The 21,561-nt window shown below is 39.6% G+C and overlaps 1 protein-coding gene across 3 annotated transcripts in view; it reads left to right on the forward strand.

The window, feature by feature from the left end:
- Positions 1-57: 57 nt before the first annotated feature.
- The window catches only part of KIAA1328 (KIAA1328 ortholog), a 176,992-nt gene continuing 155,488 nt past the window's right edge, over positions 58-21,561 (forward strand). For all 3 annotated transcript variants that reach the window (XM_069880923.1, XM_069880925.1, XM_069880924.1), the window contains exons 1-5: positions 58-140; positions 4,838-4,873; positions 6,542-6,681; positions 8,837-8,931; positions 17,483-17,598. In XM_069880923.1, the coding sequence (XP_069737024.1) occupies positions 89-140; positions 4,838-4,873; positions 6,542-6,681; positions 8,837-8,931; positions 17,483-17,598 (439 nt within the window). In that variant the 5' untranslated portion in view covers positions 58-88. The remainder of the gene's footprint in view (positions 141-4,837; positions 4,874-6,541; positions 6,682-8,836; positions 8,932-17,482; positions 17,599-21,561) is intronic.

Consider the following 21,561-nt stretch of genomic DNA (forward strand, 5'->3'; position numbering starts at 1 on the left):
GCGGCGGGGGGCGGGGCCATCACGCAGCCAATGAACGGCGAGCAGCGGGGGGGGCGGGGGGCACGCTGGGAGTGGCGGTTGTTTCAAGATGGCGGAGGCGGCCGGTGGGCCGGGTGGAGGCGTTTACTGGAGCAGCGGCCGTATCCTGAGGGAAAACTCGGCCCCGGGGGCTGGGCTGGGGAGGGAGGGAAGGAAGGAACGAACGAACGAAGGGAACGGAACGGAACGGAACGGGCTGCCTGTTCGGGGGCCGAGGAGGGCAGGGACTGCTCGTGGGGGAGGCTGGAGGTCAAGGTTCTGGAAATCAAAGGGCTGTTTTGGGAAGGGGCTGGAGGGCAAGGGGCTGTGCGGAAGCTGGAGAGGGAACTGGTTTGGGAAAGGCTGGGGGGAGAGGGGGCTGCCTCTGGGAAAGGCCTGAAGGGCAAGGGGCTGTGGGGAGCTGGAGAAGGGGCTGGTTTGGAAAAGGCTGGGGGTAAGGGGCTGGAAGGCCAGGGGCTGTATTAGGGAAAGAGGGGCCTGCGGGGAAGGGATCTGACTATGGGGCTGGGTCTGTTGCTTTGGGGGCAGGGTCTGTTGGACAAGGCTGTGGGGAAGGTGGGAAGGGGTTACTTTTGGGTGAGGTAGGGGGCAGTGAAGAAGGCTCCGGGGAAGGTAAGGGGAAGCTGAGGTGAAACTGAGGTGGGAGTTTGGCCTTGGCCTGTGAGGGCAGGCGATGAGGGCATCTGCTATGGGGTGTAGGTATAGAGAAGCCAGAGCTGCTGTGGAGCTGTGTGGTGGATGGGGTTTTGTGGCCACAGCGCAGTGGGTCTGGGGGCTGTGCCTGCCAGTATGGGGAGCTAAGCACATGCCTGGGTGTGGAGAGTGGAGTCGTACCTGGGATTTAACAGCACAGGTGGCTGGCTAGAGGAGGGAGAGTTGAGTGTCCATGTTCTGTGTGGCCTAGCTGTGACATCCAAGGGAAGGAAAATGCGTAGGAAATTAATGCAGCTTATGACAACTTTTAAGAGCATCAAAAGAAAGAAACCGTGCAAAACCTAGGTACTGGGGTTGCTGTTGGGTGAGAAGCTCTACATGAGCCAGCAATGTACACTTGCAGCCTGGAAAGCCAACCATATCCTGGGCCGCATCAGAAGTGGGACCAACAGGGCAAGGGAGGTGATTCTGTGCCTCTACTCTGCTCTTGTGAGACCTTACCTGGAGTCCTGTGTCCAGTGCTAGTCAGCACAGGAAAGACATGGATCCTCCTGTCGAGAGGAGGCCACAAAGTGATCAGAAGGCTGGAATGCATCCCATATGAGGACAAGCTGAGAGAGCTGGACTTCTTCATCCTGTGGAAGAGAAGGCCCTGGGGAGACATTATAGTAGCCTTCCAGTGCTTAAAGAGGGCCTACAGGAAAGCTGAGGAGGGCCTTTTTATCAGGGAGTGCAAGGATAGGATGATGGAGAATGGTTTTAAGCTGAAAGAGGGGAGATTTTGCTTAGGTCATAGGAAGAAGTATTTTCCTGTGAGAGTGGCGAGGCACTGGAACAGAGAAGTCATGAATGCCCTATCTGTGATGGTGTTCAAGACCAGGTTGGATGGAGCCTTGGGCAAAGTGATCCTCTATGATTCTATGAAAAAGGTCTGTGTTTTATGTCTGGTGTCTAAGCTTGACTACAAACATAACGTTTAGGGTGAGCCTGTGGGGCATGCACCTGAGGGCTGGAGGGCTCTGTCCAGCAGGGACAAGTGGGAAGGTGTGGTGGCTTTGTCTGCAGAAGATGTACAAGCTCCAGCAGTAGGACACTATGTGGGCATAGACACGTAGATGGAGTAAGTGGTTGTGGGGTTGGTGGTTCAGCCTGTAAAAGGCTGGCTAGAGCGAGATGCACTTGCATGGTTCAGAGAGCCAGAAGGAATTGATGTTATTGTTTTCAGTCACGTGGCTGAGTTAGAGGCTCAGATACATGAAGATGTTAAGGGTGGAACTGGCAGTCTGGCCTGGCAGAAGTTTAGGAGCTCACAGTTTAGCTGTAGTTATACAGGACTGGAGGCACCGATGTTGACTGCTCTGAGAGCAGGATTCCAGCATCAGCTAGTAGTGATTGAGAAGAAGAATATTTGTGTGTGTGCTCTTGTATTTATGTTTGATTGCACATGCACTGCAAAACAATGCACAGATGAAATGGGTCAACCATCCAGCGGGCTGTTTAGGGGGCATCATTCTCTGATACAATAGGGTGAGGGTTAGAAGTCACATTAGAATTGTTAGAATTGTTGCTACACTGTCTCTAGTCTGTTCAGTTATGAAAATGTTGATGCAGTTAAAATGGCAGTGTGATTTTTTTCAATTAATTACTAGGGTGACAAGTTATTTCCCATGACTGAGTATGGTCTGTTGAGCCCAGCAGTGGCCTCATGTGTCATAATACTCAAAGGAATAAAGCTCTTCGTGACAACTGTTTCCATTTTAAATGTTTTTGTGAGTAGTTAGTTTTGCTTCTGATCTTGGAAAAGTTTAATGCCTATGGCACAAGAGCAATTAGTAGTGGATGCTTTTAAAAAAGTGGACTTGGAAATTTGGTAGATTGGTGATGTTTGTTTAATAGCTTTGGGAAAATAAGCTTCTCTTTATAATTGCCACATAGATGCAGCATAGCGGGGCAGACTCCAGCATGCTGCGCTGTCTTGAATCTTTAGCTTGCTACAGGGCAGCTGTGCAGCATCACAAGATGATTCAGTTTCTTTGATGCCTGTGATGACTATCTCTGCTGCTGCCTTGAGTGTTAGCTGTGGCAGTACAAGGTTTATAATGTGTACAGGCACCTCATTAGGCATCTTGAGAAGCACGTGGTAGTGGATTGATGTTAAACGCTCCTGGTACTGTCCTGAGTCTTTCACTCTGAGACAGGGATGTTGGACCTGCTTATGAATCAGCTGCTGAATCACTGGTATTTTCAGTTCAGCTAATTAAGGTTACCAGATCTGACTTTGGTTTGCTCTAGTGTATCGGGCTGCGAACCTTCTTGAGAGAGTGGTCCTGGTGGCTGCAGGGACCAACAGCACAATGTTGACTAATTTTTTTCATGCTGCTGCGACGTATCTGTCCATAGCAGTACTGATACTGGAGACAAGCTTCAAAAGCCAAAGTTTAGGCAGATCTGTTTTATTTTCTATAGCCATATGCTGACACACAGATTAACCATATGTCAGTTAAGAAAGCAATTGTCTGTGCTGAAGTTTGTTGTTTCCTGTAGTTATATGAGTTGAAGATGCTCTCCTCTGTATCCAGCAGATTGCTGTCACAGTTGTTCTGACACAGCTGTTTGGGTTGGGCTGTGGTACTTCTGGATTCTACTTCTGATCTATCTTGGTGCTTTTTGGAAAGAGGGGACTTAGTGCTTTACGCTCAGAGTTTATTTAGCTTCCTCACCTGTTCATGGCATGACCCCGTATTGTGTTGTGAGGGCTAGAGCCATCAGGCTGCTGCTTAGAGAGAACAGAAGAGCCATCAACATTTGTAGAGAGGGATGGCTTTGACAAGACTACATTTTCAAACTGGTGTAAGTCTGAAGAGTGATCACTGTCTACAAGTGATACAGTGGAGCAACAAGATCGCAAGTGGGCCTGTGATCAAACCCTTCCAGTGTGCCTAGTACCAGTGGTGTGATGGATTAGATGTGAAGTTGCTGTCCACAGGGGAAAGCTTGTGGGCTGTTGCTAATTTTCTTCGCTATATAGTGATTTATTCAATTAGTTTTTTGAGATGCTACTATCAAAATCAAAGTTAGGGCAAAAGTTTGTTAGAGATTATTTGAAGTATTTTCACAATTTCACTTTATTGTACGAAGACAAGTGCAAAACCTTAAATGTGTTTATCTGTAAGCAGTACAGAAATCAGGTAGTTGAGTTAATTGGCCAGCCTTAGAACGCAGATGAAAATAAAGAAGTATAAACTAAAGATAGTGGAGCAGAATTTTGTGCCCTGTGCTTTTGTTTTTCATTTTAGTATAATGTTAGTTACTTACGTAGGAATAAATTCTTTACGTTTTCTAAGTGAAACTGTTACTTTAAGGAAGACGCTGTAGTTTGCACGCTTCCTGGAATTGTGTTGAGTCCTATTTTTAATAACTTCTAGGAGGCAAGGATTCAAGCTCAGTGACTGCTAACATAGCGTAAATAATATGGCGTGTGGTCCTTTGTGACTTTTAAGTGTTTTCTGCAATCAGGTAATTTAAGAGTTAAAGCAATAAGTAATTTGAAAGTTGTTTTCTTTTTTGGAACTACTTAAGAACAAATCCTGGTCTTAAAGAAGAGCAGTCCTCAGGCTTTTGTCTGTTACTCATCATGTGATGATCAGATGAGGATGACCAACTTCCTTTAAAACCTTTTGCATTCATCCTCATTAATGTTTCTCAGAGTATATTGTGCAAATGTATTTCATTGCAATGTGAACATACACTATTTTGAAATTTATCATCCCTACATAATAAGAGGTTCATTGTATAATGATAACCTACTCTAACTTAAATAAATATTATTACTGCATTATCTCACTAATTGCCCTTGCAACTGGGACTGGTCCCTGGGACTTTGTGAAGGTGACCTCTGCGATCGTCTTCACAGACTGGAAATTAATGCACATTGAACAAGGAGTAATGCTTTCTGTTTTAGCAACTGTGTGTTGTTTGTGTTTTCAAGTAAATTTTCTTGCTTTTGGTTCTCCCAAGGTATTGCCAGTTTATTCCTTATCAACTCCTTTAAAATTAAGAGACAAAATACTTAATTTTATAGTTCTGTTTAAAGGACCAAGCCTGCTCTCCTTTTGTTTATGACCTTTAACAAAGCCGCATGCAGTTTCTGATGAAGAACAACCAGTAGTATCTGCTTCAGGTATGACCTTCTCATAGTTGTAAACAAAGGGTTTTCCTGTGAGTGTTAAACTTTTCAATGTCTTTTCAGGTACGTGGTTTGCGTACCTAAGTATGTAAGGTACAGAGTCATCAGAAGTTGTAATGGGATGTACAGGATTATAGTAAAGAATTTATGCTCTGCTGCTTAGATAAGCATGCAGCGTAAGATGAATAGTTTCAGGGGAGTTGTTTCTATTGCATGTACGGCATAGTTTTATCCAATCTATAAGGTAAGCTGAATTTTTAATGTCATCTCCAAAAAGTGTTGATGCATCAAAGGTGTTTAGGTATTTTGTAAATTTTGAAGAGAACAATTAAATTGAAGATTCATTGTGTAAAGAAAAATAACATTTTTTTTTTAATTAGTGTTCTACATCTTGATTTACTGATTGCATCCTTGTGTACATCCCTGGTGAGAAATAGGTGTTGTTAGTCCCCCTTCAGAATTTTCTATTTGTTTTCAAACACATCTTTTACACTGATGCTGGGTCCTGAAAATGTATCTGGGAATGATTGACTCTAGTAAAATTATTTATATGTCCAGATTCTGTCCAGCAGGTATAAATTTTGAGAAATCCTACTCTCTAGCTTTGGAGTAGCATGATTGCCCTCCAAAACTGATGGCCAAACAGCTCTGTGTTTAAGCAGCTAGCATAGTTCAAGGCAGGTGATGTCAGATTGCTGGGCTCTGTGCTTTGGAAAGAAAGCAGTGATCCAAAATGATGGAAATGGATTCTCTCTGGGAAGGATTCTTCCACTTCCATGGAAGAGAATTTCAGAAACAGTTTTCCCTTGTGTATGAGCATGGAGGTGTTGAAGCTCACAATTTAATTCTTTTAATTGAATTGCTGACATACTTCTAAAATTCTTTACCTAACTAAATGTAATGTATCTGCTAGTATAAATTCATATCTTTTGTTCAAAAGTTTTTGCACTTCTCAACGGTCCAAACAAACCTTGAGGCAGCACCAAGGAGCTATGTACTTTCATCTGTCTCTGGGAGGTTTTAGTGCTGGTGTCAGTGTTGGCACTTTGTAATTGAGCACTGGGATGTTCAGTGCTTTAGGGTTGGCACTGTCAGTAGGGGCGAATGTATTCTAATTATGTCAGGAAGGTTTTTTGTAGGTGATCTGTGGAGTGTGCACTGTGGTGTTGCCCTACTCATATTCCTGGTCCTGAAAGGAGCAGACAATTACCCTGAGCAATCAGAGGGTTGGCTGTGTAACAAAAAAGTTACATTTTATCATATGAGCAGTGCTTTTAACAGCATTACTGCTGCTTGGTTCCTTATTGTTTTTGAGTGTCTAAGCAGAAGCTTGATTTTATGCTTTTGCATCTTAAACAAGCACGGATTTTCTATTGGACTCCAGTTAGAGGACAGCATGTGCATTGCAGAATTTACTTCAATTTTAATTGTGGCTGGATGCAATTCAGTGCCCTGCATCCCTTTTTCTGCTCTGCTGATCTTAATTTTTTTTTATGGATTGAGAGGCTGGGGGCAGCTGCAAACATATACCTGAAATGCTCATGCCTTTCAAAAACAGCTGCTAAGGTGAGGATGTACTTGTTGAAGTCCTGTTGTAGGAGGTAAGAGAAGGGTCCCTTTTGACTTTATAACCTGTATGTTCTGTTTGTCTTTTACCTACAGGACTGTCAACAAAAGGAAATTTAAGAACAAGGTATTTGCCAAGGTGTCAGAAAAGTGAAACTAATCTAAAGGTGCCTATAGCAGTTGCTTCTGTTTCCATGGATCCTGTTAGAAGTACAGGAGATCTAATGGGGCAGCAGGTCAGTAAAGGCAAATAGTTCTTGCTCATAAGACTGCAGATGATAGAAATATGGCAGAAAATCTTTACATTAAAAACTTTTAAACAGTTTGAAAGTATTGTTATTTTTGCAATCTCTTCCACTTTTTGCCCACTTGCATGGTGATTTGCTGGCAAAAAGTACTTTTTTCACAGAGATTATTTGCCCACCTAAAGAGAACCTAGGCTGAATGTGCTAATTTATATAAGTGGTGTGAAACTGGGGCTATGTAAGCACATTATGTGTATTTCTATGTATGTATGTGTACAGGGAGAGGATGGGTGTAGCTTTGAGTAGCCCCTGATCTGTACATTACTAGCCAAGTACTAAAGAAGTTGTGTTTCAATTTCATTAACCAAGTTATATAAGTTAGAAACAAAACTTGTGAAATTCTTTTCAGAGGCCTTTTTGCTGCTAAAATCTGTTGATTTTAGTAGGATAAAATAGCTTTAGTTTTGATATTAAGTTAAAATGCATCAAAGTAGTAGGAATAGCTTTGTCAGTTAACATTACCTTTGGCTTTGATTAACTGTCTGGTCTACTCCTATTAGAGAGCAGTTGATGCTTTTCTTATAGTTTATAGCATTAGAAATTTCGAAGCAGTAGGGTTTCCTTCTGAAGGTTATTCTGTATTCTGATAGGTATTGTGATCCTTCAATCGTATGTTTAGTTGAAGTTAAATTCAGTTAAAGGCATTCTCTCTGCATTTGTATGACTGTAAATAGCATATGTTTTGGAAGGAGACTGGAATAAACTGTCCCTTGCAAAGCCCTGAAGTTGAATTATCTTTGTGAAACTTTTTTTTTTCTTCTAATTTCTTGTAATTTTTAAGAAAATACATTGAAGTTAAAATCAGAGTGTACTGAAAGGTCAGCACAGTCCATATAAAATCATCATCAAAGGCAACATAGTGCTTTAATTGTTTCAAACCACTGTTCAAGAAGCAATTAGCTAAGAATGAAAAGGGGCACTTCCTCTCTGTGAGTAGATGAGCTTCCACTTCTGCTAATGAGGGGAGAGAAGCTCAGCTTTGCACTGTGTGCTCAGAGGTTGTTTTGTCCTGTATTGTGTTAACGTGGCCAAACTGCAAGGAATTTGGTAGCATTCTTGCATCTCATGTTAAGCACTGTATACTCTCAGGGAGATTTGATTATATTTATAGGTTTGTAAAAGTCTAAACTGAAAATAAGTCAGTCAGATTAAGTGAAAATTTAAACTTGACAGGATCTTGGACACAATGGCATAGCTCCTACTGCCATTTTAATTTTGGAATTCTTATTTTCTGCTTATTGGTAGCACTGGAGAGCTGAGAAACACGTGACAGATTTTTTTTTTTGTAAATAAAAACAATTTTAGCATTTGAAACTGTTTCCTGCTTGTGAACAGTCAGTGCAGGTAGTGCCAGTAGCCTCAGTAGTACTCAGGAGTTTTCCAAGAGTCAACCGCGATGTGCCCTCTGGTGGGCACTCACACCAAATGCTGCAGTTGTAGGTGTGGTAAAGGGATGCATTCTTAGAACCATTGTATTGGAGTGTGCTAAGGGTTTGTTTTGAGAAGGAGTAGTGAGTATGAATGTAGCAAATAAGAGATTGAAGCGACATGATAGTGATGTGTGAAAGGATATACACTTGTCGGAATATTAAAAAAATCCTTTGGAATAAGGACTTACTATCCTCTAACAATACATTGCATTTCTTTTTTTGCTGTTTTGTATACTTCTGTCATAAGTGCAGAATGTTTCTTTTTCTTCTTCTTTATCTTAAGATACCAAAATAATAAAGTTTGAACTTGGATTTGGATATTGCTGCCCTAGATTTAAAGTCACAAGAACATACTACCCTTTTTCTAGCATGAATCCATGAATAGTCTGTCTTAAAACTTTACCCAGCATGTTTAGTATTGAAGCTAGGAGCTTGCACTTGAGTTACAGGTCTCTTTAAAGAATTCTGTGATTTGGTAATTTGTTTCACTGAACAGTACTTACTTTTTAAAAAATGTGTATTATTTCCAGTTGGAATTTGTCTACTTTCAACTTAGAATTATTATGTCTTGAAATGCCTTTAATATCTTATGAAGTATGTTTTCTTCTTCAAAGAAGAAGTGTTACTTCTTCTAAAGTGTTACTTTAAATTTTCAGGTCACTAATGAAGGAGGAGTGAAGAGTGCTTCTTTAAAAGATTTGTGTCCTGAGGACAAGAGACGCATTGCAAACTTAATTAAAGAACTTGCCAGGTGAGAATAAGCATCACCTGAAATGCATTATATTTAAGGAGAATCATTCCTCTAATTAACACCAAGCAATGTAGAACTGCATTATGGAACTGATTATTTGCATAAGGTAATTTTTCTTACTGGAAGAGATACAAACAGCAAAGCAGCCTGATCAGTTTTTCCTTGCTTCCTGACTCATAATTCCCTAAATGGATTGAAAACAAGAGCCAATGTTTAGTGACCTGTAGTTCATATGTGTAAACTTAGTCACATGGCTTTGTTTGCTTCTTTGATCATATGCTTTAAATGAACACATTATATTTTAGAAGTGACAGACTTTGTTGATATGAAGCTTTGTAGTGCTTCTTTGTGAAGGGAAAGCTCTTATATGGAATGCCACGTTAAACATGTATTGGTGATCTTGTGGCTGAAACATTAGTCAGTATTTGTCCATGTTTGCATGTGTAAAGCAATAAAGAGTCTAGCACAATTTTAATTTATCTAGCCAAACTTTATTTTGTTTTGATTAATTTCCTCAAGTTCTCACTGTTCTTTGAAAGGCTAGGTGGAAATGGTAAAAGATTCTGAGCTTTAGCAAAAAGTTTTTTCTAAGTTTGATTCCAATGCTTGTTGCATTCATGAAAATATGTGATGTGAAATATTGGCTGAGTTTTAGTGAGGAGATTTCCCCTTCACCCCTCCAACCTCTGTGTCTGTAGCAGTTCAGAATCTTGGTGTATCTGCTTCTTACATAATGTTTGTAAAATTGAGAAGGAGCATGTGGAACCTCAGTAGGTTTTTGCACAACAATAGAGGGGAAAGTCTCGTGAGATGATGTTCGATCCTTTGGGCTAGGAGTTGGTGTCCACGCTGAGAACTGATAAAGGCAAAGTTTTTCTAGAACAAAATGCAAGCTCTCCAGTATTAATGAAATGCTTTTTGCTATAGATTTTGTGTGTCTGTGCAATAATTGGCAAGCATTACTGCCCTTTTTATATAGGAAAATTTGGGCAGGAAAATTAAGTTACTTGCTCAAGGTCATGCAATAAGTCTCTGGTGCGGCTAGGAATATTTTCTCTCTGATTATCCTCGCCCAGCGGACCATTTTGTCTGCTAATAATTTGTACCGATATAGGATTTCTTGCTATACAGTATTTTAGTAATTTCTGAAGTTCTTCATGCTTGCAACTCTATTTTATCCTAGCTGATGTGTTAGAAAATGTCTAGTTAAGGCTGTCATAAAGAGTAGATTGCTGGGAAGCCTGGTTACAAATTGTCAGATGTTGGAGCTATTCGGACACTCTTGCCACTGTTGATATATAGAGGTATATTCTAATATTAAAAAAAGCCTTTTATTACATTGTTCCTCATAATACACTGCTCCCTAGTGAATAGTAGTACACTAACTCATTTAAGCATGGGATTCTTCTTAAATCTCAGATGCTGTGATTTTTCCCTGAGGACAGTTTGATATTTCTGCCTGACATTTCTTCGAAGAAAAATAGAAGGTGCAGCAACATTAATTTTGAAAAGTAAAATTAGTGGAACACTATTATTTTATACTTAGTTCTCTTTTATTTTTAAACCTAATCATATTTTTATTGGATGTAATTAAAAGTCCTTTGCAGAGTAATAGGGAAGTTGAACTTTAATTCCGCTCACCTCGTCACTTTTTTAAAACTCTCCATAATTTTCATCCATAGTTGTGCAATAATGGAGATTTTTTTACATGCAGTAGGACATTCTTTGCTATTTCAGAGAAGAAAAAGAACCATCAGGATGCTGAAAGTTTTCCAGGAAGGGTGTACTGCAGTAAATATTTGGGATAATAAAGATCTCACTTCAACAGAGCTATATTTCACAGTTCTTTTTTTGCTGCTATTTATGAATGAAAATGATGATAGTTGTGACTAATTCCTGCATGTTTACTGAGGGTGGTGGACAGAAGTAGATTCGTCAGTAGCTGTCTGTATGAAGACAGTTGTACAGTGGTAAAATTCTGTCTGTGTGGAAATCAGTAGCAAAATACGATTAACTCCTGGGGCCTTAATTTCAACTAAGTTTTTATTTAAGCAGTGCATGTTATTGGTCTTTCTCCTGACTTCTGCAACTGGTGAAGGAGACAGAATGTACTTTTCTTTCTCTTTTTTTTCCTTCTCTTTCTCCAACTCGCATTCCCAGTGCACTTTTGGACATTGGTAAGGTGTGTTCCTGTGCAGTAACTAATAAGCTGCAGTTTCAGACTTTGCCTCAGTCTGAATGAATTCTGATGCTGGCATTATTATTTCTTCCTTTGAAAAAAAATCTGTTACTGGGCTATAATGCTCTGTTCCTGGGGATTCCAGTGGCTGACATGACATTAGCTCTTAGGGACGTCATGGCATTGAATTTTGAGACTGGGTTGAAAGAAAGGACTTGGCTGTATCCTTTCTATTCTATATAGTCTTAGTTTTTGTTCTGTGCTGCCACCTGTAAATCTAACCATTATTTTGCTTTTCTCAGATGCATCCAGTTTATCTTCCCTATTAAGGTGAAAAGAGAGAGGCAAACTGGATTCGAAGTTTGGAAGACTCAAATGTTGTGAATTTCAGCCTTTTTTTATGTCAGCAGATTCTTTTCAGATTGTTGTGGTTTTTTTTGGAGGCTTTCTGAGTAGAATGAGTCATTCACCTGAATGTGAAAGAGCTTTGTGAGTAAATGGGAAATTCTTGAATGTGACCAGCCATTATTTTCAGGAACAACCAGCATGGCACCTTTTGTGTTTTCATCAAGGCACTGCTGGCACAGTGGTGAAAGTGACAGGCACAGTGAGAGCAAATTTTAGCTCTTCCTACAAACAGTCCTTTTAAGCAACAAAAAAGACTTTCTCTGAGCTTTCAGGCTACTCCTGAAGCAGTCATCAGTTTATGTAATTGAATTAGCAGTGACATGATGAAGACTCTGAAAGGTTCCTACCCTCACACTTTGCACCAATGTCAGGACATGTTAGCCTCTTCCAAGAGGGAGCAGCGCAAAGTCCTCTGGGACATATAGCCAGTTGACTCCTGAGCGTTAAGGACTTGCTAGGTCTCATACCGAGAATTGTTACTAAGTGTTCTGGAGTGAAATATTTTAAGTGATATGCAGATTTTGAGAGCTCTATCTGTCTTGGCATTTACCTGAATGGAGAGGGTCATAACTTCCTTTGCCGAGAGAGTGAGCATGTGTGAACTTGCAAGCATTCACCCCACTCCTAACTGATGTGTAGCCATAGTACTGTGACTTTCTGGCTCCTATGATGACACGTACGTCATAAATACTACTTCTTCCCTGTCTGCGCAGTTCAGATATGCCTGTACAACTCAAATGGTGCAGTTTTGTTTTGAATGAACAAAGGCATTGACTAAGTGACATAGAATGGTTCGTGAAAGTTTAATTTTTGCTTTTAGTGGTAAGAATTGGTACCTTACTACTTCGTATTCTTTCTTTCTTCAGATAGGTTAAACATGGATAAAGTTGCCTCCTTGTTGTCTTTGCAAACAAATCTTTGAAAGCAATTCAAGAAGAAAAGTATCACAATGCCCTTATCTGCCCAAGGGAAGGAGTGATCAACTTTTTCAAGTAAGCTAGGAGATGGTTTTTAGTATGAGATTAGTGTCTTTCTGTCAAAGACCAATGGCATGTCCAGAATGACCTGTATCTGGCAGCTGGTAAAGCAGACTTCAGACAGCCCCTTTGTTCCTCATTGAGAAAATGCTTCCTGCTTCCCAAGACCTTGCATTCCTAAAAGCTTTGTTAGGGTGCTGGCAGACTGGGATGCTAGTCTTATCTAATGGCATTGCTTTCTATGGACTTGTTATCTTGATATGAAGATGAAAGTGACCAACTGAAAGGGAAATTTTTCAACGAAAGGTGAAAACGGGAATTAAAACAGAAGGTTAATTTGGTTACAGAACTGGTAACCATTACAAAGGAGGACAGTAAAACTATTGTAGCGTATATCTGCTGTTTTAAGTGTTCAAGCACTTAGGATCTTTGAAGGACAGTTGGCCTGTGGAAGCCTGTATTACAAATCTGCAGTGTTTGGCCTCTTGGGTTGCCTTCTGTCCTGGGTTACTCTACCTCATATTTAACAAAGTTGTTACCTGGCTTTAACTTCAATGTCAAGATCTTTTATTCTTCTTTTTTATGTGCAACTTTAGGAGAAGATATTGTGCTGCAGTTCTCTTAATTGGTCAGGCAGTGAGACTGCAAATGAGATATCCCTAAGCTCATCTGGAAATTACTTCTTGTTGATAGGTAAAGCATGCCTAGGATTATTGTCTCACCAATCACACGTACCTTTTGTGCTTAAAAAGTCATTTGCAGCTATAAATTCATGCTGTGAAATCTAGCTTTGTATTATTTTGCAAGTTGCATATCATAAAATGTATCCATTGTGCAGCAATTTCAATTATGTTGTGGTATCTTTGGGTTTTTTTGTTATTTGTTTTAATTTATATAAACTGCCCATGATGCTTGAGTAAAATGTATCAAATTTGTGAACAGTGCCCTTAGACAAAAAAATACTGCCATTCTGTCTTCCTGCAGAGCTGGTATTAGAAGTTGCTTTGTTGTTTAGTTCTGCCAGCGGCATGTTGTGATCAAACCTGGTGTGAAAACTTGTTGTTTCATCTTTCTGGAGTGCATCTATCACTTGGAATACCTGATTTCTTTCCATGGGTTGTGTGTGTGCTGGCCTCTGCATGATGCTTTTTTCTTGGTCCATGCACTGCTTTCACTCCTCCTGTGGTCTCGCCTGTTCCAGATTGCATTCTTTGCTTGGAATGTAAAAGTTGTGGTTTTGAGAATGGTCACTGAAATATCTTGATTTTTGCTAGCTAGTTGGCAGACTGCTATCAGGTGAGTGTTCTCTGGAAGATGAGTGTTCTCTGGAATATAAGTGTTCCCAATGAGAATAGAACTAAGTGAAGTTTTCAGTATCTGTGCCCCTTCTTTTATTTCTTCTTTTGTCTCATCTTGCTCAGCCACAGTTCTTGATGCATTCGGATTTCTCTTGTTAAAAGTTCTTTTTGCTCTCATGTTTTTTAATAATAGAAAATACTATTTTTAATTTGCTTTTTTAGCTTTTCTTTTCTTTTGTAAAGATTGTAAGTGACTTCAGTCAGGAAGAGTTACTTTTGAGTTTTGTCCCTAGTGTAGAGTTGATGTGAATATTATCATGGCTCTTTCTTGTGCATGCCAGTTTTTCATTAGACAAATAAAACTTCAAGTGCTGTTGACCTGTGCAGTGCTTCAGAAATTCCACCTGGAGAGCATCAATCCTGCTTACTCAGTGGAATGAGTTGATGTCATCAGCAAACTTGTTGATGAATTCCTTCTTCAGATCTGACAGTTTGAACTACTAGTATCAGCAGTGGAATTGGGAGCATGGCACAATAATTGGAACTGGTGAATTAGGAATTAATTTCAACCCTACGACTGCTGAGAGTTTTTTGTCAATATATCTGCATTATGAATTTTTCTATTCCTACAATGGCTCCTGTAAAATAAAATTAAATCTATATTTAGATGTGTCTGGAATTACACAAGCTTTGAAGTGTTACATTTAAAACAAATCTTGAACAAAGATGGTGTCCTATGCCAGAAGACAGGTGAACATAAATTGCATGCAAGGGGATGCTGCAGACACTGAACAGCAGGAATAGTTCTACTGATTTGTCATCTTCACTCTCAGCTGTCAGCCCTCTATTTGTTCCTGGCAACTACAATAACAGAGCTGGACACCAGCATGTTGCCCAATGGAGCAATTGTTCCCTTTGTAGTTGTGGTGCCTTCATTCTCTCAATGCTCTTTTCTGACCTCAAGCAGGTGAAAAGTGGCTCAAAAATCCTTTAGAGGAGCATTATCAGCCTTGTAACATTTCTGTTCGGCATTAGTGAAGTCCTTCCTATTTCTGCTGAAAATCATCTGTTCTTTACTGCCAGAAGACAAAGAAATAAGTATATGAAAAATCTCACTGAGGTATATATAGGATGTGACATAAACACAGCATAATCCAATGACATTCTTGTATTTGATTTCTCTGACTTCCTTCTGCCTCCTCCTGTGAGTAACTGTCTTCTGTATCTTGCCTGCCCTTTATGGACTGTCTCCTGCTTTGTGATACATAAACACGTACTGCCTCGTTTCTTCTAAATCACTTACTGTTCTCGGTCATTTACTACATAAGATATGTGGCACAATGTATTTGTGTGCCTGGGAATATGCTGTGATCTGTGTTAAATACAAATGCAGCATGTGGACGGGGTGCAAACTGGTATAAGCAGGAAACCACAAACTTGAGAGATGGACAAAACCTGCTAGGTTTAGTCTAATTTCTCTCGTGCTTTGTTCTTTCTTACCGTATCTTATTTTCTTATGCTGCTGTTTGATTTCAATATTCTTAGATGCCAGCATGGCGCAGTGTTTCAATTGTCCCTAACCTTTTCATAATGTAGCATCGCTCCTGCAGTTAATAAGCTACCATCCTTCCTTATATAGTGCCCTGGAGATTAAGCTTGTCCTCTCCTTTCCTTCTGATGTTTTATTCCCTCCCCTGTTCTTGTTTCCTTTCTGTCTGTCACTCGTGTGGTTGTTGCTGTCTTCATTGTCTTTTTCTAATTGATGTTTTTTATTCTCTGTACTCTATTTTTTTTTTTTTTTTGACCCTAAGAAACAGGAAGCATTCTTGCGTCTTGCATTGATTACATGAAGGAGGGTCATACATGCTGAAGTTGCTGATCCAGTTGCTCTAGATTCAGAGAAAACAAACTGATTGTGGTTAGATGCAGGAGCCTGGGTCTGCAGCCTGTGGTGTACGTACCATAGCTGTAACTGCCGCAGGGAGCAAAGGTGTGTGTTGGTAGATAGTTTTTGAGAGTCTGTTGGCTACTTGCGGAAGGAGTACATATGTGTTGGGATGGACCCAGAGTTAATTCAGCCGGTTCCCTTTTTATTTTCTGATGTGTGCACTACCTTCTGACAGCCTTTGAGTGGAGGGGAAGGGAATTAGCTGATGAATACTGTCTGGGACAGTGCTGTAAATGAGACCATGGGCATATGCAAGGCAAAATGTTTCTATGCTAAATCTATGGTTTTTTTGTGTGATTTAGAAACTTTCAAGCTTTCAAGAAGCTTCAATTTAAATAATTTGTTTATATGCTATGTGTCATTTTTCTCTCTCTAGGTTTGTAGAGGAAAAGATGTGAATTTCAGTGTTATTAATTATTTCCAACTTCATGCAATCTGCTGGAGCTCTTGTGGGAAGGGCTGTGGGTTGATCTTAGAGCTGGAGAACGCTGCCTGTCTGTAGTTCACCCCAGGGGCTGACCCAGTTGTGGTATTTATGACTTTTCCACTGGAATATCAAAACAAATCTGTGCCCTGTACGGGAAACATCATGATGTGAAATGCATAGCTCAGTCCCCAAATAGAGTCCTCAGGAATGTGAGTGAGTCTGATGGGACCCGTAGGAGGCTTAGTCCAGTGCCTCCCTTTCTCTCCCTCTCTTTCTCTGAGTGTGTGTGTGTGCGTGTATAAATACATGTAACATTTTTTCTCTCTTTCCCCTCCCTATAGGACTGTTCCCCTTAAAGGAAGTTAAAATTGAAGTTTTCTAAAAGTTGTACTGCTTTGGTCTCCTGTCACCTGTGTTGTGGCAGCTGTTTCATCATCATAAAAGGCTGAACTTTAAGAGCCTTCAGCAACAGAAATTGCCTAAGTGCAGAGCAATAATATTTATTAGTCTAAGCTCGTTACTTTATTTTTGTAGAGCTTTTATAGAACCATGATTTCTAAGCCATGTTTTTTAGCATAGTTACAAGATCATCTGTGCATAATGATCATCTTGCCTACGTGATACCAGAGTAATTGTTTTTACAGCCTGCACTTGAGGTGCAGAATAAATGATCATTGTAAACTTTTCTCGCATTGTCATCTTTTAATCTTGATACAATTATTTACACTGAGCAGCAAGATATAGTGTACCATGGCTCAGACAATGGAAAATTTACTCCTGTGGCTTGGTATTTTAATATCCCCTGAAGAGGACAGTCTGTTTTGTTTGGAGAAAACTAACAAGAAAAATGATGCCTGTCCTGGACTTAGATTTTACCGGTAAATGTGAAAGGAGGATTAGTTTATAGATTAAGAAACAAAAACGTTTTTCAGTTTCATTCCTGTCTCAGCAGCTGAGCTGTCCTATTTGAGTTGTCTGTCTACGTGCCCTAGGTTTGTAAGGATCCCAGTGAGTCTTCATTATGGCTGCAGGGACTCAGGCTGCACAAATCTAATTGTGGGTTCTGTTCTTGCTTTGTTGTTACATACTGTCCATTAATATGCATGTACTCTAGTGAGACCAGGGTCTGTGAAAACATAATCTGTTGCATGAAGTCATATGTGTCTTCCAGCATAATAAGGTAAGATAAAGTTATGAAGAACTAATAAGATAAGGGTAGACACAGTGATATCCATTTACCTGGAAAGCAAAGGAGTTTCAAGTCAGGCACTGTGGTTATGGGCATATATTTTATTTCTCTCAAATTCTTTTCAGGGTAAGTGAAGAAAAGGAGGTGACAGAAGAACGGCTGAAAGCTGAACAGGAGTCGTTTGAGAAGAAGATCAGACACCTAGAGGAACAGAATGAACTTATCATCAAGGAAAGGGAAGATATCCTTTAAAAATATGTGCAGGGGCTCACTGTCTGAAATAAAAATGAACTACAGAGAAATAATTGTTCTAATTTATGGCAGAGAATAAATCTGCATGTGCTGGCATTCAAAAGCAATCAGAGAGATGACTTGTCAGCATGTGATGCTGCTTCATTTGAGCTTAAAACTGCCATCCAGCTGTTCCTATGATGTTGTTTTGCTATGAAATAGATATTTGTCAACTAAAAACGACAATAAGGAATTTATGCATTAAAATATGGTTATAGATTTATTTTTTTTTTACTTAATCCTGTTAGGTTGTTGTAATTGAGGTCTAAAACTTGCATAGTGTTCCAGTGCTCTCCATGTACGGAGAAAGTCAAGCTACACTGAAAGCATTTAGTCTGTATATATTTATTAATAGGGTTAGCCAGTTCAGACTGATTTGGTATAGCTCCTGTTAATTTGTTGGTTTTTTTTTAATATAAAAACCTAATTCTCTTTTCTTGCAGACTGTTACTTCCATTTTTGTTAAGCAATGTATACTTACTACTAGTCCTGGACTATTGCAAGCATAGTTGATATTGCAGGAGTTAGTTTTCCTTCATTCCTTGTGTGATATACCTTTACAAAATTCTCTTGTTTGTTTATCTTACCAGTCTTTAATATTGATGCTTTCTTGTCTAATTCCTCAAAAGGCTAATGGTTGACCTCAGTGGATATGGAAGAGACAGTGCTGCAGCTACAGCAAAAGCAAATAGTATACGATTTGTCAGGAACTATATTTTGAGTAGGGAGGATACTAATGCTATTTTAAAATGCATTGGAAAAAACATAATGTGCAATACGGGTTTCAAGTCTTGAGTCATCCTGTGTTCAAGATAAAAATGAAGTTAGTAACAAAAGTTGTAGAAAAGGTGTAGAGATCACTTAAGGTGACGGGTGCCTGGAGAACCTGAGAAGGGACTAGTATGCCTGTGAGGGACTGGCAAGTCATAAGCAGGTTGAGATGGTGGTAAGGTTAGTAGGGGGAGAGGTGATGCTGAGGCAAAAGGACTGTTCAATCTATAGGCCTGTGCTGGAACAGAAATAAATGGAGATAAACAGTCCACAAACTTAAACATGAAGTTAGAGGAGTGTTCTTGAAAGTTCAAGCAATTGGACTTTCACAGTTTAGCACTGAAAGGCTTAACGAAGAAAAAGCTTTTTTATGATGGAGATTGGTTGGCTTATGAAAGGAATTCAGTGATATGTTGTCTCTGTCAGTGGGGATTGCCCTTGATGACCCAGAAGATCCCTTGTAGCACAGGGGCACTTACATTGATTGAAAGAAATTGGTCTGTTTGTACGGAATAATATGCACATCAACAGGCTTAGCTTGACATGGAACAGTTCCTGGAAGATATTAAATGTGATGTACTTAAGAGCCATAACATATGACTGCAACTTTTTCACATTGATTTCACTGAAGTCAGTATTTGTCAAGTATTAGGTCTCGCGTATTCAGTCAGCTCATGAATGTGGGTGGGAAGTATGTTCCTGATTGATATTTTTTGCTTTATACACATAAAGCTTTCACTGATTCATATGAGATTTATTTGTCTACTGGGAAGTAGGCATGCTTGCTTTTTTCTGTGGGTTTTTTGCATGTTTTTTTCCCTTTACAAGAAATAGATTGCACAAGGATGAATACTTTTTCAGAAGTCTCGTAGATGTGGCAGAAGGTTAATGCATGCAATTTTACACTTCATAAAACTCTGTAAAACCTAGAAATATAAAACAGGGTTATAATTTAAAACAATATAATTTTAACTACTGCAATACTTGCCTATCATACCTGAATGATTCAAGATCCTCAATGTACCTCTGATCAGTTAATTTTTTATCTCACAGCTTGTTGCGGAGACAAGAAATGGTAGAAATTACTTACCAAAGTTGAATACAGATTCTAGCTATTTTGAAGTGCAGCAACTTGAAATTCTTCAAGTTCTTCTGAAATGTACAGAGTTCACTAGCAAATAAGATATCAGGAATATAATACCATAAGAAAAAAATCTTCAAGTCTAGTAAAATCAGTTTTACTTACCTTCTTTTTTTCTCCCCCAAAGCTAATTTATTATCTATAAAATTACTTTATCTAGCTCAGTATTTAAAATTACCCTACAAGAATAAATCGGTGCTTCTGATATAACTGCAGCTATCCAATGAAGTGTAATTTCAACTTGGTAAAGGCTGAATTTGAATAGAATTTTTTCCCCAGCAGTGTGTGTTTTGTGGGTTTTTTTCATATTAACTCTTGCAGCAAAGATACGCTTTGTGTGCTTGAAATTCCTTCTTTAAAGACAGTTATTCCTCCTTTTGTTGTGGTTGATTGATTTATTTTCTTTTGAGAGCCTGTGTGGACCTGTCTGTTTGAATTCATTGCTGATGAACTGTGACAAAAGCTTGTTGAGGCAGGGGAGCAGGTGGTGGGCAGTGATCTTGCTGCAAAACTTTGAGTAACTACCTGTCTTTCAGTAAATACCTGTCTGCAGCCTAAGCTTACGTTTTCTTTGGAATTGGTCAATGCTGTCTTGGATAGGGAATGAAGAGTAAATTTACATGCAAACTTAAAAGCCGATTCTATCCTTCCATTGTGGCTGAAACTTGGAAATGTGAGTGGTTTTTAATAGGGCATGCAGTTAATGGAGAACAACCCTGATGAGCATGCTGTGAATCATAAATAGGGCAGCCTGTTGTCAGGGTTGCCAAATACTCATTACAGAATTAAGGAAAACTAGGGATTTCAAGTACTTTTCTTAAGTCTACTTCTTTTCCCTAAAGCAGTGTCGTTAGACCTGTCTATTATCTTACAATTTGATCAAAAGTAGATATTTTGGCTTAGTTTTTCCCAGGGTGTTCCACTTGAAGCTGATTTCTTTCAGGATCAACCTCTTCTAAAGTGTTTTAACCAGTTCCAACCTCAAAAGAAGAACAGATCTTTATTTTGTCTATAATAAATTCTTGCAGCCTTTTTTCTAAACAGTTCTAGTACCACTGTTCTTTAGAGATGTGATTCTTAGTGATGTGAGGTGTGTGTGCTGTGATGCCATCTTTTGATGCTCTTCCTAAAATCCACCCGGCAGGACCAAATTGGAGAATCAGCAACGGGTCCTCCTAATCTTTTGATGGCCTCCACAGTGAAAGCGTTTTATAGCTGTGAGGATGAGAAAGTAGTGGGAGAAATCACTCCTCTGAGAGGGAAGATTAAGGAGGAGGTAGAGGTGAAAGCATAAGTGGAGGCTGTGTTGCGAGAGTGAGAACTAGGACATGGCTGGAAGAGAAGATATGGAAAAGGAGATTGGGCTGAGTGTGGCTGAGAAGTAAAGGCTGTGAATGATGAGTTCAAAAGTATTTGGGATAAGCAGTCATGGTTAAGGAAGAGCTCAGATGGAGGCAGGTGGCCTATGATCAGGGCTGATGAAATCAGAGATCTGTCTGTTCAGTGCATTTTTGCACCCTCCAAACTTTGAAACAGAATTTGGGACTAAGGTCATGTGAGAAGGCTCACAGCATGTAACATGACTCTGTGTCTTCCTCTGGATCTGCTCTTAGTAGTTGTCTTCTTGCTTCTGTATTCCCAGATTGTGATGGACACATTCCAGGTGACTGAACTGTGTCGTCAGGGGTAATCAAAATTCTGGTGTTGTCTTTGGAGTGTGTGACTTGCAACTTCAATGTTCTTTTAAATTTTTGTTGTTTCATTAAATTTTCAGAATAAGGGATGAGCAGCTCGCACCGTATTATGCTTCTTAGGGTACTTGTGCTGCCCCTTTTTCCACTTCTGTTAGGAGATGTTATGAGAAAAGCTTCTGCCTTTCCTTTTTTTTCTTCTGGCATATTTTCAAACACCTATTATTAACTTAGGTCCCAAATAAGATTTAATTTAAGAAATGGGAAAATATCTTTTGTAAGATGCCCCAGTACTGTCATGATAGATGTC

The sequence above is a fragment of the Phaenicophaeus curvirostris genome, chromosome Z, assembly GCF_032191515.1.
Source record: "Phaenicophaeus curvirostris isolate KB17595 chromosome Z, BPBGC_Pcur_1.0, whole genome shotgun sequence".
In the NCBI taxonomy this organism is placed as follows: domain Eukaryota; kingdom Metazoa; phylum Chordata; class Aves; order Cuculiformes; family Cuculidae; genus Phaenicophaeus; species Phaenicophaeus curvirostris.